A 17,156-nucleotide genomic window follows, 5' to 3' on the forward strand; every position below is an offset into this window, starting at 1 on the left:
TTCCGAACGAAACAAGCTATCGACTTGAAACTTGGCACAAGTAGTTGCTATTGATGTAGGTCAGACGGTATTGAAGATGGGCCATATCGGTCCACTTTTACGTATAGCCCCCATATAAAGGGACCCTCAGATTTGGCTTGTGGAACCTCTAACAGAAGCATATTTCATCCGATCCGGCTGAAATTTGGTATATGGTGTTGGTATATGGTCTCTAACAACCATGCAAAAATTGGTCCACATCGGTCCATAATTATATATAGCCCCCATATAAACCGATCCCCAGATTTAGCTTGCGGAGCCTACAAGAGAAGCAGATTTCATCCGATCCGGCTGAAATTTGGTACATGGTGTTGGTATATGGTCTCTAACAACCATGCAAAAATTGGTCCACATCGGTCCATAATTATATATAGCGCCCATATAAACCGATCCCCAGATTTGGGTTGCGGAGCCTCAAAGAGAAGCAAATTTCATCCAATCCGGCTGAAATTTGGTACGTGATGTTGGTATATGGTCTCTAACAACCATGCAAAAATTGGTCTATATCGGTGCATAATTATATATAGCCCCCATATAAACCGATCCCCAGATTTGGCTTGTGGAGCCTCTAAGAGAAGCATATTTCATCCGATCCGGCTGAAATTTGGTACATGGTGTTGGTATATGCTCTCTAATAATCGTGCAAAAATTGGTCCACATCGGTCTATAATTATATATAGCCCCCATATAAACCGATCCCCAGATTTGGCTTGTGGAGCCTCAAAGAGAAGCAAATTTCATCCGATCCGGCTGAAATTTGGTACATGATGTTGGTATATGGTCTCTAACAACCATGCAAAAGTTGGTCCACATCGGTCCATAGTTATATACAGACCCCATATAAACCGATCTCCAGATTTGGCTTGTGAAGCCTCAAAGAGAAGCAAATTGCATCCGATCCGGCTGAAATTTGGTACATGGTATTGGTATATGGTCTCTAACAACCGTGCAAAAATTGGTCCACATCGGTCCATAATTATATATAGCGCCCATATAAACCGATCCCCAGATTTGGGTTGCGGAGCCTCAAAGAGAAGCAAATTTCATCCGATCCGCCTGAAATTTGGTACATTATATTGGTATATAGTCTCTAACAACCATGCAAAAATTGGTCCACATCGGTTCATAATTATATATAGCCCCGATATAAACCGATCCGCAGATTTGGCTTGCGAAGTCTCCAAGAGAAGCAAATTTCATCCAACCCGGTTGTAATTTGGAACATGGTGTTAGTATATGATCTTTAACAACCGTGCCATAATTGGTCCATATCGGTCATAATAATATATAGCCCCCATATAAAACGTTCTCCAGATTTGACCTCCGGAGCCTCTTGGAGGAGCAAAATTCATCCGATCCGGTTCAAATTAGGAACGTGGTGTTAGAGTATGGTCGCTAACAACCATACCAAAATTGGTCCAATCACACAAAAATTGGTCCATATCGGTTCATAATCATGGTTGCCACTAGAGCCAAAAATAATCTACCAAAATTTTATTTCTATAGAAAATTTTGTCAAAATTTTATTTCTATAGAAAATTTTGTCAAAATTTTATTTCTAGGGAAAATTTTGTTAAAATTTTATTCGGTTCATAATAAAATTTTCATCATTGTCAAAATTTTATTTCTATAGAAAATTTTGTCAAAATTTTATTTCTATAGAAAATTTGGTTCAAATTTTATTCGGTTCATAATCATGGTTGCCACTCGAGCCAAAAATACTCTACCAATATTTTAATTCTATAGAAAATTTTGTCAAAAGTTTATTTCAATAGAAAATTTTGTTAAAATTTTATTTCTGTAGAAATTTTTGTCAAAATTTTGTTTCTATAGAAAATTTTGTCAAAATTTTTTGATTTAATATATACCACGTATGTACCTACATACAATTTAGAAGATGGTGTTAGGAGGTTTTCAGATACCTTGCCATCGGCAAGCGTTACCGCAACTTAAGTAATTCGATTGTGGATGGCAGTATTTAGAAGAAGTTTCTACGCAATCCATGATGGAGGTAGGCTTGCCAGATGGCCGGGATTCGCCTGGATTGTCCCGGAATTTCGTCTCTAGGAAGTGTCCCGGATCTTTCACAAAATTTACCAAATATCCCGGAATTTCAATTACTCAAGGCATATGTTTTATTTTTTTTTACATTTCTTAAAAATGAAAACGATTTAAAATTAAATCGCTTTCAAAAATATTATTGGTTTTGGATTTTCATACATTTTAAATGTACATTTGTTTGTCCGATTTTGTACCATTTCATTTAATCTCACTACTTTGAGAAAAAAATCAAAATCATCAGCTGTCACTTGAGTAGTAAATGTAAAAAAAAAAACGCAAATATCTAATTCACGTTTTTCTGCAAAATGCATTTTAACAAATTATAAGTCAAGTTTGTGCTCCCTGCCATCATTTCAAAGTTCGATTTTATCCTATGATTACCATAGACCCTTTAGTGACACTATAACAATCCCCAATTCGGATACGAAATATACCTAAAACCATGTCCATGGCGATATCCAAATTCCCAGTCCAGTCGAAAGCCACTACAAAAGAAGCAGCGATTGTCACCTCAGAGCTTAAGTTTGTTTGCCAAACCCGAAAGTAATATGCCAGTAAATATGAGTTTCGGTTTCCGTTTAAAAAAAAATATTCCCAAAATTATTTACGTTTTATATAAAATCGTCGCAGCCATCTTGGGAGAAAGTTTCAGAGGCTCCAATATATTTAGGAATTTCTAAGCTTGCTGACAATTACGACTACGCCATGGCGTTTATGCAAATTTATAAAGTGATAAAACATGGGGAACTAATATCGAAAAATATGACTGTTTTTGCTTGTCCCGACAAATCCCGGAATGTACGGCGCAATGTCCCGGATTTCGGCAACCATCATCTGGCAACCCTAGATGGAGGGTACATAAGCTTCGGCCTGGCCGAACTTACGGCCGTATATACTTGTTTTTTTTTTACATATATTCCAGATATGTTCGGAAGATTCCGAAAAATGTTCAACATTACATTGTAGTATATTAAATTTTGAACTGTAAAATGTGTCTCATTGAAGACCTAAAGTCAGAAAAGAACATTGTTTGATATAAACGAAATGGACTGTGTTGTTTTTCCAAAAATAACTTTTTTTATTGAAAAAATAAACATTTTGTAACAAACGAATTTTTTCGGTGATAAAAGTTTAAAATTTTCGAAGCAATTCAAAAAACTCTAGCACAAGAAAAACGTTTTCGGTACACGTTTTCCAAACATTTTTTTTCTTTGCGTGTATATTTTGGGTCGTGGTGAAATTCTGAGTCCATCTAAGCATGTCCGTCCGTCTTTTGAAATCACGCTAACTTCCGAACGAAACAAGCTATCGACTTGAAACTTGGCACAAGTAGTTGCTATTGATGTAGGTCGGATGGTATTGCAAATGGGCCATATCGGTCCATTTTACGTATAGCCCCCAAATAAACGGACCTCCAGATTTGGCTTGCGAAGCCTCTAAGAGTAACATATTTCATCCGATCTGGCTGAAATTTGGTACATGGTGTAAGTATATGGTCTCTAGCAACCATGCAAAAATTGGTCCATATCGGTCCATAATTATATATAGCCCCCATATAAACTGATCCCCAGATTTGGTTTGCGGATCCTCTAAGAGAAGCAAATTTCATCCAATCCGGATGAAATTTGGTACATGGTATTAATATATGGTCGCTAACAACCATGCAAAAATTAGTCTCTAACAACCATCCATATCGGTGCATAATTATATATAGCCCTCATATAAATCGATCCCCAGATTTGACCTTCGAAACCTCTTGGAAGAGCAAAATTCATCCGATTCGGTGGAAATTTTGTACGTGGTTTTAGTATATGGTCTCTAACAGCAATGCAAAAATTGGTCCATATAGGTCCATAATTATATATAGACCTCATATAAACCGTTTGATCTCCGGAGCCTCTTGGAGGAGGTCCGATCCGGTTGAAATTTGGAACGTGGTGTTAGTATATGGCCGCTAATAACCATGCCACAATTGGTCCATATCGGTCTATAGTTATATATAGCCGATCCTCAATCACACAAAAATTGGTCCATATCGGTTCATAATCATGGTTGCCACTCGAGCCTAAAATAATCAACCAAAATTGTATTTCTATAGAAAATTTTGTCAAAATTTTATTTCTATAGAAAATTTTGTTAAAATTTTATTTTTATAGAAAATTTTGTTAAAATTTCATTTCTATAGAAAATTTTGTCAAAACTTTATTTCTATAAAAAATTTTGTCAAAATTTTATTTCTATAGAAAATTTTGTCAAAATTTTATTTCTATAGAAAATTTTGTCAAAATTTTATTTCTATAGAAAATTTTGTCAAAATTTTTTTTCTATAGAAAATTTTGTCAAAATTGTATTTCTATAGAAAATTTTGTCAAACTGAATTATGTACGTATTTAATCGGTCTTTTTTAATTAAATATATATAACACATATGGATTTACTTTAGAAGAAGATGGTGTTAGGAGGGTTTAAGATACATAGCTTGACATCGGCAAGCGTTACCGCAACCCAAGTAATTCGATTGTGGATGGCAGTGTTTAGAAAAAGTTTCTACGCAATCCATGGTGGAGGGCACATAAGCTTCGGCCTGGCCGATCTTACGGCCGTATATACTTGTTGATTTTTATTTCCCTAACCTATAATATCTACGCGTATAAGTCCTCTATTTCTATAACCATAACCACATTATACAATATTGTTGATTCTTTACGTCTGAATTTATATTTGTATTTTACAGGCAATCCGGACACATTAATTTGTGGCAATTGTCGAGAATGTTTCAACGAACTGGCTGAATTATTAGACCACAAGAGGAGTTATTGCAAACTACGTTTCACATGCAAATGCCAGGATATAACAACGATGCCAACAAGTAAGTACAAATATGTACAACAAAAAGGATATTGCATGCGAGCATACATGCAATATTCTAACATCTCTGCATTTCATATCTCCCCCTCACCGAAAGAAGATTGGTGAGTATAGGAATATTGTTATGGTGATGAACAATGATGGTGTTTATAGTCTTCATTGGAACACATTCTCCTGCTTCATGGCACACAGCCCTTGTGCAAGTCGTCCTTGCTCAAAGTATATTGAAGGAGAAAATTTTCAGAAGTAACGGCATCATTTAGATGCTATAGATGAAATAGAAGGACATTTTGTAAAGATATTGTAGTTAGGGTAATTAATTCATTATTGTTTAACACTTATGTTGAACAATAGCTTTTGGGCCTTTGGTTTAGCAATCGGAGAATTTTTGTCATGCCAGCAGATCCATGTGTTGAAAGCGAGTAGATAATGAATCAATGAACGAATGGCTTTAAAGAAAAAGTAAATACAGCCAAATCTTAAATACCACACTAAAAAAACAATAGTTTACTTAGTTCCAAAGATTTAAGAATTTTGGTATGATTCCGAGCCAAATATGCGGTGACTTTAACCCTTTGATTACCGATGTCCACTTAGGAGGACATTCGAAAACGACACCAAACACTATTTTCCCAGTTAGTTTCCCTTTATTTCTTAATGTTGTTTTAAAGTAGAGGCTTTAAACTAAATAAGCTAGAAATATTTTTCATATTGGTGAGTACAAATATAAACTTGTTTAACAATAACCTAAAAATACGAAAATTTGAGACCATTTTTCTACTCTCTGTATCTAGTAAATGAACGTCCATACAAAACCTATAGCTGATGTTTTTTTCGTGTTCGCTTTTGTAGTTTTTCTCTCCAACTTCGAAATATATTATAGCTCTTATTTTCGTAAGGCCGTTTTGTCACAATTCATGAATCAAGTTTTCAGAATAAACTCATATAGCTCCTAAAGCAATTGAGCTAGGTCCCCACAATTACAATTTTTGTTCTATATGCTGTTAGTAAAAAAAAAACTAAAGTTTATAACATTAAGTTTATTTCGTTAGTGAAAGAGTTAACATAAATACATTTTTAGCAACGTATGTAGCTTTAAATCTAGGATCAATAAAATTAAAATTAGAATAGAAATTTCATTTATCGAATTTTTGTTCTCATACATACAAACAAATGCAAATCCAAATTATAACCGATACTTCAAAGTGAAAAATGTTTTCTTAGTTGCAAAACAAAACTTTAAACCAAAGATGTCAAATCCTTAACTTAAGTCTTGGTCTTTATTTAAAAAATGTTTAACTTAAATCTAACGATTCAATATTTCAGTTAATTTAAGGACGATTTCTTTAAATCAAAATGTGTTTCGTTACTTTAGGGAAAACTTGCTTTACTTTAAAGACATACGCCGTAACGGAACGATGTACATTTTCACAATCTGATTAATAAATTTAATAAAAACAAGTATATATTTACGGCCATAAGCTCGGCCAGACGTAGGATTGCGTAGAAACTTCTACTAAATACTGTCATCCACACTCGAATTACTTAGGTAGTGGTTGTGGTTATATTTACCGATGGACAGTTAGTTTAAAACTTGTTAACACCGTCTTCGCAATTGTAAGTTAGTCCATACGTGGTATATATTAGACAAAAACAAGTATATACGGCCGTAAGTTCGGCCAGGCCGAAGCTTATGTACCCTCCATCATGGATTGCATAAAAACTTCATCTAAACACTACCATCCACAATCGAATTACTTAAGTTGCGGTAACGCTTGCCGATGGCAAGGTATCTTAAAACCTCCTAACACCATCTTCTAAATTGTAGTCCATACGTGGTATATATTAAATCAAAAAAGATCGATCCAATACGTATATAATTCAGTTTGACAAATTAGACATAAAATTTTGACAAAATTTTCTACAGAAATAAAATTTTAACAAAATTTTCTATAGAAATAAAATTTTCACAAAATTTTCTATAGAAATAAAAATTTTGACAAAATTTTCTATAGAACGAAAATTTTGACAAAAATTTCTACAGAAATAAAATTTTAACAAAATTTTCTATAGAAATAAACTTTTGACAAAATTTTCTATAGAAATAAAATTTTGACAATGTTGAAAATTTTATTATGAACCGAATAAAATTTTAACAAAATTTTCTCTAGAAATAAAATTTTGACAAAATTTTCTATAGAAATAAAATTTTGACAAAATTTTCTATAGAAATAAAATTTTGGTAGATTATTTTTGGCTCTAGTGGCAACCATGATTATGAACCGATATGGACCAAGTTTTGTGTGATTGGACCAATTTTGGTATGGTTGTTAGCGACCATATACTAACACCACGTGCCTAATTTGAACCGGATCGGATGAATTTTGCTCCTCCAAGAGGCTCCGGAGGTCAAATCTGGAGAATGTTTTATATGGGGGCTATATATAAATATGGACCGATATGGACCAATTCTGGCACGGTTGTTAAAGATCATATACTAACACCATGTTCCAAACTACAACCGGATTGGATGAAATTTGCTTCTCTTTTAGGCTCCGCAAGCCAAATCAGGGGATCGGTTTATATGGGGGCTATATATAATTATGGACCGATGTGGACCAATTTTTGCATGATTGTTAGAGACCATATACCAACACCATGTACCAAATTTCAGCCGGATCGGATGAAATTTGCTTCTCTTTTAGGCTCCGCAAGCCAAATCAGGGGATCGGTTTATATGGGGGCTATATATAATTATGGACCGATGTGGACCAATATTTGCATGGTTGTTAGAGACCATATACCAACACTATATACCAAATTTCAAAAATATGCTTCTGTTAGAAGCTCCACAAGCCAAATCTGAGGATCCCTTTATATGGGGGCTATACGTAAAAGCGGACCGATATGGCCCATTTTCAATACCATCCGACCTACATCGATAACAACTACTTGTGTAAGGTTTCAAGTCGATAGCTTGTTTCGTTCGGAAGTTAGACGGACGGACATGCTAAGATCGACTCAGAATTTCACCACGACCCAGAATATATATACTTTATGGGGTCTTAGAGCAATATTACGATGTGTTACAAACGGAATGACAAAGTTAATATACCCCCATCCTAGGTTAGGTTAGGTTAGATTAGGTTAGGTGGCAGACCAATGTATCAGGCTCACTTAGACTATTCAGTCCATTGTGATACCACATTGGAGAACTTTTCTCTTATCACTGAGTGCTGCCCGATTCCATGTTAAGCTGAATGACAAGGGACCTCCTTTTTATAGCCGAGTCCGAACGGCGTTCCACATTGCAGTGAAACCACTTAGAGAAGCTTTGAAACCCTCAGAAATGTTACCAGCATTACTGAGGTGGGATAATCCACCGCTGAAAAACTTTTTGGTGTTCGGTCGAAGCAGGAATCAAACTCACGACCTTGTGTATGCAAGGCGGGCATGCTAACCATTGCACCACGGTGGCTCCCCCGTCCTATGGTGGAGGGTATAAAAATATAGCGCTCTTCTTTGTTGCGTTACATATCAGCCACTCTGTATAAAATGGATTTTTTTGTGTATTAATTCAAATTAAAATGTGGAAAAAGAGACTCCCTTGTCCAAATATCTAATAACAGTTCTCAGACATTAAACAACGCTAGATAGTTTTAGAATTTCACCGTGGTGATGCTTAAGTCGGAAACCCAATTTTCAGCGTATTCCATTTTTGATAGCAGTCTTATTTTATCCACTTGGCCCCTGTTGGAGGGGATTAAACGAATAAATCATAACAAAGTATCGCTATTAATTGAATCCCATAGCCTTGTGGCGTAATATTGTTAAAATATTTGCAATAACCATTCCTCTCATCTGTCTTCCATATTCATGGTCATGCCTTAACTCCTTCTTGACTTTATAGTCATTTGCATCCATAAACATGATACATGACCGGCTGTGGTCAACACCAAAACAGGAGTTAGGCAGGCTGCAGCAATATGTTTAAAATGTTACAAAAATTGAGTTGTTTATGAGTCTGAGACTAAACATAAATATTTGCTCAGTACCCAAGGAGACAGAGAGAGAGAGAGAGAGAGAGAGAGAGAGAGAGAAGGGTTAGTAATGCCTTATGCAATAAAATGAATTTCAACAATTTTCGTTCTGCATGTTCTGAATGGCCTTCATTCAACCATCCAACCATCGTTTGTCCCTTATTTGATTGCCCCAACAATCAACGTAGTCTAATATTTTGTTTCTGTTCTTAACTTTCACTTTAGAAAATCCAGCCATTGGTGCTAAATTATTGTGTGCCGTATGCAAGGATGCCTTTACCAATCCATGGGATCTAATGGTGCATGCCCAGGCAGCACATATGGTTAACATTTATGAATTGGGCTCGGAACCTAATAACAACAGTAGTAATGCCAACAACAACAACAACAACAGTAACAGCAACACTAGCTCAAATAATGTCAAAAACAGCCCTTCATCTATGGAAGAGGGAATTGTGACAGTAGAGGCCAATGCATCGGTGTCACCATTGTTAGCAACAACGCCCATATCCAATGAATTCAATAGCATCAACGGCCTGCATTCGTCCAACAACAATGACGCCAACAACAACAACAATAATACCAATACCAAGAACCACAATGGCATCACCACCACTATGTTGCGTGAAGCAAATTGTTTCACCCCCTGTCCGGGTAAAATATCATCTCAATCCTCCACCCCACCATCACCAACAATGGCAATGACGGCCAATATAAGCGGCACGGATGTTGGAGTAATGAGTTCTGCCAACGGTGACAATGGCTATAATGAGACAAGTGAAAGCAGCATTGTAGTACCCCTTCAACTGGGTCAGCACCAGCACCATCATCATTCTCACACAAGAGATACAGATGCTAATTTGGAGCTCAAATTTGATATTAGCTCAAGTCCCATTGCCACAATTAACAACAAAGAGGTAAGTTCCGGCTCGTGCAATAAAAACCTAAACGAAATTCTTTCAATGTACCCACAAAGAAAATTTCCATAAAATTGAGCCATCCAAATTTTGTTCATTGACGTAAGGAAAATGTTCATAAATACAATAAAAAATTTCATTAATAATATAAACCAAGTGTATAAGTTTTGTAAGTGTTGGAGTTTATTAAGATCAGTTAATAAATAAGAGCAGTACATATATACTGAAGTTAAATTTAAATCTGCACGTTTCGAGGGAATAAATTCGTAAAATATTATTATACAAAAAAAAAAAAACAAGTATATACGGACGTAAGTTCGGCCAGGCCGAAGCTTATGTACCCTCCACCATGGATTGCGTAGAAACTTCTTCTAAACACTGCCGTCCACAATCGAATTACTTGGGTTGTGGTAACGCTTGCCGATGGCAAGGTATCTTAAGACCTCCTAACACCGTCTTAAATTTTCTATAAAAATAAAATTTTAACAAAATTTTCTATAGAAATAGAATTTTGGTAGATTATTTTTGGCTCGAGTGGCAACCATGATTATGAACCGATATGGACCAATTTTTGTGTGATTGGGGATCGGCTATATGTAACTATAGACCGGTATGGACCAATTTTGGAATGGTTGTTAGCGGCCATATACTAACACCACGTTCCAAATTAGAACCGGATCGGATGAATTTTGCTCATCCAAGAGGTTCCGGAGGTCAAATCTGGAGAATGGTTTATATGGAGGCTATATGTAATTATGGACCGATATGGACTAATTCTGGCACGGTTGTTAGAGACCATATACTAACACCATGTTCCAAATTTCAAACGGATCGGATGAAATTAGTTTCTCTTAGAGGCTCCGCAAGCCAAATCTGGGGATCGGTTTATATGGGGGCTATATATAATTGTGAACCGATGTGGACCAATTTTTGCATGGATGTTAGAGACCATATACTAACACCACGTTCCACATTTGAACCGGATTGGATGAATTTTGCTCATCCAAGAGGCTCTGGAGGTCAAATCTGGGGAACGGTTTATATGGGGGATATATATAATTATGGACCGATATGGACTAATTCTGGCACGGTTGTTAGAGACCATATATTAACACCATGTTCCAAATTTCAACCGGATCGGATGAAATTTGCTTCTCTTAGAGGCTCCGCAAGCCAAATTTGGGGATCGGTTTATATGGGGGCTATATATAATTATGGACCGATGTGAATCATGTTTTGCGTGGTTGTTAGAGACCATATACAAACACTATGTACCAAATTTCAGCCGGATCGGATGAAATATGCTTCTCTTAGGGGCTCCGCAAGCCAAATATTAGGTTCTGTTTATGTGGAGGCTATACGTAAAAGTGAACCGATATGGCCCATTTGCAATACCATCCGACCTACATCAATAACAACTACTTGTGCTAAGTTTCAAGTCGATAGCTTGTTTCGTTCGGAAGTTAGCGTGATTTCAACAGACGGACGGACGGACGGATGGACATGCTTAAATCGATTCAGAATTTCACCACGACCCAGAATATATATACTTTATATATACTTTATGGGGTCTTAGAGCAATATTTCGATGTGTTACAAACGGAATGACAAAGGTAATAAGCATCGTTTTGAGGTCTGAGAACAAGAAAAAGTCGCTGGGGGCCATATCTGGAGAATACGATGGGTGGGGAAGCAATTCGAAGCCCAATTCATGAATGTTTGCCATCGTTCTCAATGGCTTGTGGCACGGTGCGTTGTTTTAGTGAAACAACACTTTTTTCTTCTTCATATGGGGCCGTTTTGCCGCGATTTCGACCTTCAAACGCTCCAATAACGCCATATAATAGTCACTGTTGATGGTTTTTCCCTTCCCAAGATAATCGATAAAAATTATTCCATGCGCATCCCAAAAAACAGAGGCCATTACCAGCGGCAATGTAAGCGGACTTTTGAGTCTTTCCACGCTTCGGAGACGGTTCACCGGTCGCTGTCCTCTCAGCCGACTGTCGATTGGACTCAGGAGTGTAGTGATGGAGCCATGTTTCATCCATTGTCACATATCGATGGAAAAACTCGGGTGTATTACGAGCTGCAAACACCGCTCAGAATCATAAACACGTTGTTGGTTTTGGTCAAATGTGAGCTCGCGCGGCACCCATTTTGCACAGAGCTTCCGCATATCCAAATATTGATGAATGATATGACCTTTAAGGCCTCTGCTATCTCGATCAACTTCATTTTACGGTCATTCAAAATTATTTTGTGGATTTTTTTTGATATTTTCATCGGTAACCACCTCTTTCGGGCGTCCACTGCTTTCACCGTCCTCCGTGCTCATTTCAACACACTTGAATTTTGCATACCAATCAATTATTGTTGATCTCCCTGGGACAGAGTCCGGAAACTCATTACCAAGCCAAGTTTTTGCTTCCATCGTATTTTTTCCCTTCAGAAAACAGTATTTTATCAAAACACGAAATTCCTTTTTTTCCATTTTTTTCACAATAACAAAAGTTGCTTCACAAAAGACGCTCTATCTCACAAACTAATTGACTTACAGACGTCAAATTTTGACACGAATCATTGAAGGTTGGTACTATATACAAATAATATGCATTTAATACTAGCGACTCTATCTATGTGTCAGACCGGGGACTTATCAGCCATCCTGTTAAAAACGTCGCCAAAAAAGTAGTGAAATTGTTCTTTTTGGATCCTGAAGTGGTTCAAAATTGGCGCAGAAGCGTTGAATTTAACATAGGCGTGTCATAAAACGGATGTCCACCATTTCAACAACCGTTGCACTGAATTTGAATCACTTTGTAGGATATGTTTTGGGTGTGAATTAAAACATTTTGTGATATTTTGCAAAGTAAAAAAAATTATTAAATTTTATGATTTTTAATGCAGTCTAACGCTTATCTGAAACGTTTGACCTCAAATATTTTCAAAAAATCACAATTTTTCTAGACTGGACCTAGCATTCTTATGTACAAAATTTGAAAAATTTTTTCCATATTATTAACCATCTAATGCCCCAATTTTGTTGCCAGCTGTGTAAATATTCAATGTCAACGATACAAAATCAAGAAAACGACACAAGAAAAATTTATACGGTAAAATTGAGTATATGCTGCAAAGCCCCTTGAACAGTTTTAACTAAGTTTTCTTTTTATTTTACACATTTTTGTTGGCTTAAGGCGTGATTTACTAAAAGCTTCCTCATTTAACGAAGCAATAGGCATTAGAGGGTTAATTCTTGCACTGTTTTTAATATTTTTGAAACAAACAAATATAAAATTACCCATTAACCATATGAAAAAAGTGAGTTATAAACAAGTATATACGGCCGTAAGTTCGGCCAGGCCGAAGCTTATGTACCCTCCACCATGGATTGCGTAGAAACTTCTACTGAAGACTCTCACCCACAATCGAATTACTTGGGTTGCGGAAACACTTGCCGATGGCAAGGTATGATAAAACTTCCTAACATCGTCTTCTAAATTACAAGGTAGTCCATACGTAGTATATATTAAACTAAACAAGTATATACGGCCGTAAGTTCGGCCAGGCCGAAGCTTATGTACCCTCCATCATGGATTGCGTAGAAACTTCATCTAAACACTGCCATCCATAATCGAATTACTTAAGTTTCGGTAACGCTTGCCGATGGCAAGGTATCTTAAAACCTCCTAACACCATCTTCTAAATTGTATGTCCATACGTGGTATATATTAAATCAAAAAAGATCGATCCAATACGTATATAATTCAGTTTGGCAATGTAGACATAAAATTTTGACAAAATTTTCTACAGAAAGAAAATATTAAAAAATTTTCTATGGAAATAAAATTTTCACAAAATTTTCTATAGAAATAAAAATTTTGACAACATTTTCTATTAAAGAAAATTTTGACAAAAATTTCTACAGAAATAAAATTTTAACAAAATTTTCTATAGAAATAAACTTTTGACAAAATTTTCTATAGAAATAAAATCTTGGTCGATTATTTTTGGCTTGAGTGGCAACTATGATTATGAACCGAATAAAATTTGAACAAAGTTTTCTATAGCAATAAAATTTTGACAAAATTTTCTATAGAAATAAAATTTTGACAATGATGAAAATTTTATTATGAACCGAATAAAATTTTAACAAAATTTTCTTGACAACATTTTCTATAGAAATAAAATTTGGTAGATTATTTTTGGCTCTAGTGGCAACCATGATTATGAACCGATATGGACCAATTTTTGTGTGATTGGACCAATTTTGGTATGGTTGTTAGCGACCATATACTAACACAACGTTCCTACTTTGAACCGAATCGGATGAATTTTGCTCCTCCAAGAGGCTCCGGAGGTCAAATCTGGAGAACATTTTGTATGGGGGCTATATATATTTATGGACCGATATCGACCATGTTCCAAATTACAACCGGATTGGATGAAATTTGCTTCTCTTGGAGACTTCGAAAGCCAAATCTGGGGATCGGTTTATATGGGGGCTATATATAATTATGAACCGATGTGGACCATTTTTTGCACGGTTGTTAGAGACCATATACCAATATCATGTACCAAATTTCAGGCGGATCGGATAAAATTTGCTTCTCTTTGAGGCTCCGCAAGCCAAATCTGGGGATCGGTTTATATGGGCGCTATATATAATTATGGACCAATGTGGACCAATTTTTGCATGATTGTTAGAGACCATATACCAACACCATGTACCAAATTTCAGCCGGATCGGATGAAATATGCTTCACTTAGAGGCTCCACTAGCCAAATCTGGGGATCGGTTTATATGGGGGCTATATATAATTATGGACCGATGGGAACCAATTTTTGCATGGATGTTAGAGACCATATACCAACATCATGTACCAAATTTCAGCCGGATCGGATGAAATTTGCTTCTCTTTGAGGCTCCGCAAGCCAAATCTGGGGATCGGTTTATATGGGGGCTATATATAATTATGGACCGATGTGAACCAATTTTTGCATGGTTTTTAGAGACCATATACCAACACCATATACCAAATTTCAGCCGGATCGGATGAAATAGGCTTCTGTTAGAGGCTCCACAAGCCAAATCTGGGGATCGGTTTATATGGGGGCTATATATAATTATGGACCGATGTGGACCAATTTTTGCATGGTTGTTAGAGACCATATACCAACACAATGTACCAAATTTCAGCCGGATCGGATGAAATATGCTTCTTTTAGAGGCTCCACAAGCCAATTCTGAGGGCCCCTTTATATGGGGGCTATACGTAAAAGTGGACCGATATGGCCCATTTTCAATACCATCCGACCTACATCGATAACAACTACTTGTGCCAAGTTGCAAGTCGATAGCTTGTTTCGTTCGGAAGTTAGCGTGATTTCAACAGACGGACGGACGGACGGACGGACGGACGGACGGACGGACATGCTTAGATCGACTCAGAATTTCACCACGACCCAGAATATATATACTTTATGGGGTCTTAGAGCAATATTTCGATGTGTTACAAACGGAATGGCAAAGTTAATATACCCCCATCCTATGATGGAGGGTATAAAAAGGCCAATTAAATACGTATATAATTAATTTTAAAGTTTCTATAGATATAAAATTTTGACAAAATAAAATTTTGACAACATTTTCTATAGAAGTAAAATTTGGAAAACATTTTCTATAGAAATAAAATTTGGAAAAAAATTTCTATAGAAATAAAATTTTGACAAAATTTTCTAGAGAAATAAAATTTTGACAAAATTTTCTAGAGAAATAAAATTTTTACAAAATTTTCTATAGAAATAACATTTTGGCAATGTTTTGCATAAAAATAAAATTTTGGTAGATTATTTTTGGCTCGAGTGGCAACCATGAATATGAACCGATATGGACCAATTTTTGTGTGATTGGAGATCGGCTATATATAACTATAGACCGATGTGGACCAATTTTGGCATTGTTATTAGCGGCCTTATACTAACACCACGTTGCAAATTTCAACCAGATCGGATGAATTTTCCTCTTCCAAGAGGCTCCCGAGATCAAATCTGGGAACGGTTTATATGGGGGCTATATATGATTATGGACCGATATGGACCAATTTTTGCATGGTCATTAGAGAACATATACCAACACCATGTACCAAATTTCAGCCGGATCGGATGAAATTTTCGTTTCTTAGAGGCTCCGCAAGCCAAATTTGGGGGTCCATTTATATGGGGGCTATATATAATTATGGACCAATATGGACCAATTTTTGCATGATTGTTAGAGAACATATAGTAACACCATGTACCAAATTTCAGCCGGATTGGATGAAATTTTCTTCTCTTAGAGGCTCCGCAAACCAAATCGGAGGATCTGTTTATATGGGGGCTATATGTAATTATGGACCGATATAGCCCATGTGCAATACCATCCGACCTACATCAATAACAACTACTTGTGCCAAGTTTCAAGTCGTTAGCTTGTTTCGTTCGGAAGTTAGCGTGATTTCAACAGACGGACGGACGGACGGACGGACGGACATGCTCAGATCGACTCAGAATTTCACCACGATCCAGAATATATACTTTATGGGGTCTTAGAGCAATATTTCGATGTGTTACAAACGGAATGACAAAGTTAATATACCCCCATCCTATGGTGGAGGGTATACAAATGTATTTAAAACCCAGAAAAACAGGGTAAGCACTAGTGATTCTTTCAGTAATACCGGTAATCAAAAAGTTCCTACTTGCAGTATTACCTGGGATTTAAAAATAATAACTTACCTGTGTAGGCAAAAAGTGATATTAATGCCGCTAATCAAAATCATATCTTGAGGTCCGGGTTCGGCTCTACAGTATGCACCGTTAATAGTAGCGATAAATAAACCAAATTACATTTCAGAAAAAAATTGCCAATAAAATATACCTTTCTTTTCTAAAGTTGTATAGTACATAATTTATATTACAAAATAACATCATTGAATAGATCCATGTCGTGGAGCGTGGTGTAGTGTGTTGGATTATAAAACAACAGAGGTAAGGTCGCACTTTTTGGGTATCTTTATGGTAAAGATATTATTTTTGGAGAGCTGGTATTCTTGCGAAGAAGTACTTATTTTTCGACTGCTGGTATGCTTGCACGGAAGTACTTTCCTCCAATGTCATGCCCGTGTAAAAGTATTACTACTGATATATGTACAAGGGAATTGTTACCAATTTGGCGCAGGCATACTTGT

General features: G+C 36.3%; 1 protein-coding gene across 1 annotated transcript in view; it reads left to right on the top strand.

The window, feature by feature from the left end:
* The window catches only part of LOC142236207 (uncharacterized), a 78,060-nt gene that overhangs the window by 48,124 nt on the left and 12,780 nt on the right, over positions 1–17,156 (top strand). The window contains exons 5-6 of the mRNA XM_075307473.1: positions 4,834–4,968; positions 9,233–9,924. Coding sequence (XP_075163588.1) covers positions 4,834–4,968; positions 9,233–9,924 — 827 coding nt within the window. The remainder of the gene's footprint in view (positions 1–4,833; positions 4,969–9,232; positions 9,925–17,156) is intronic.

Source organism: Haematobia irritans, chromosome 4 (assembly GCF_050003625.1).
Source record: "Haematobia irritans isolate KBUSLIRL chromosome 4, ASM5000362v1, whole genome shotgun sequence".
Classification (NCBI taxonomy): domain Eukaryota; kingdom Metazoa; phylum Arthropoda; class Insecta; order Diptera; family Muscidae; genus Haematobia; species Haematobia irritans.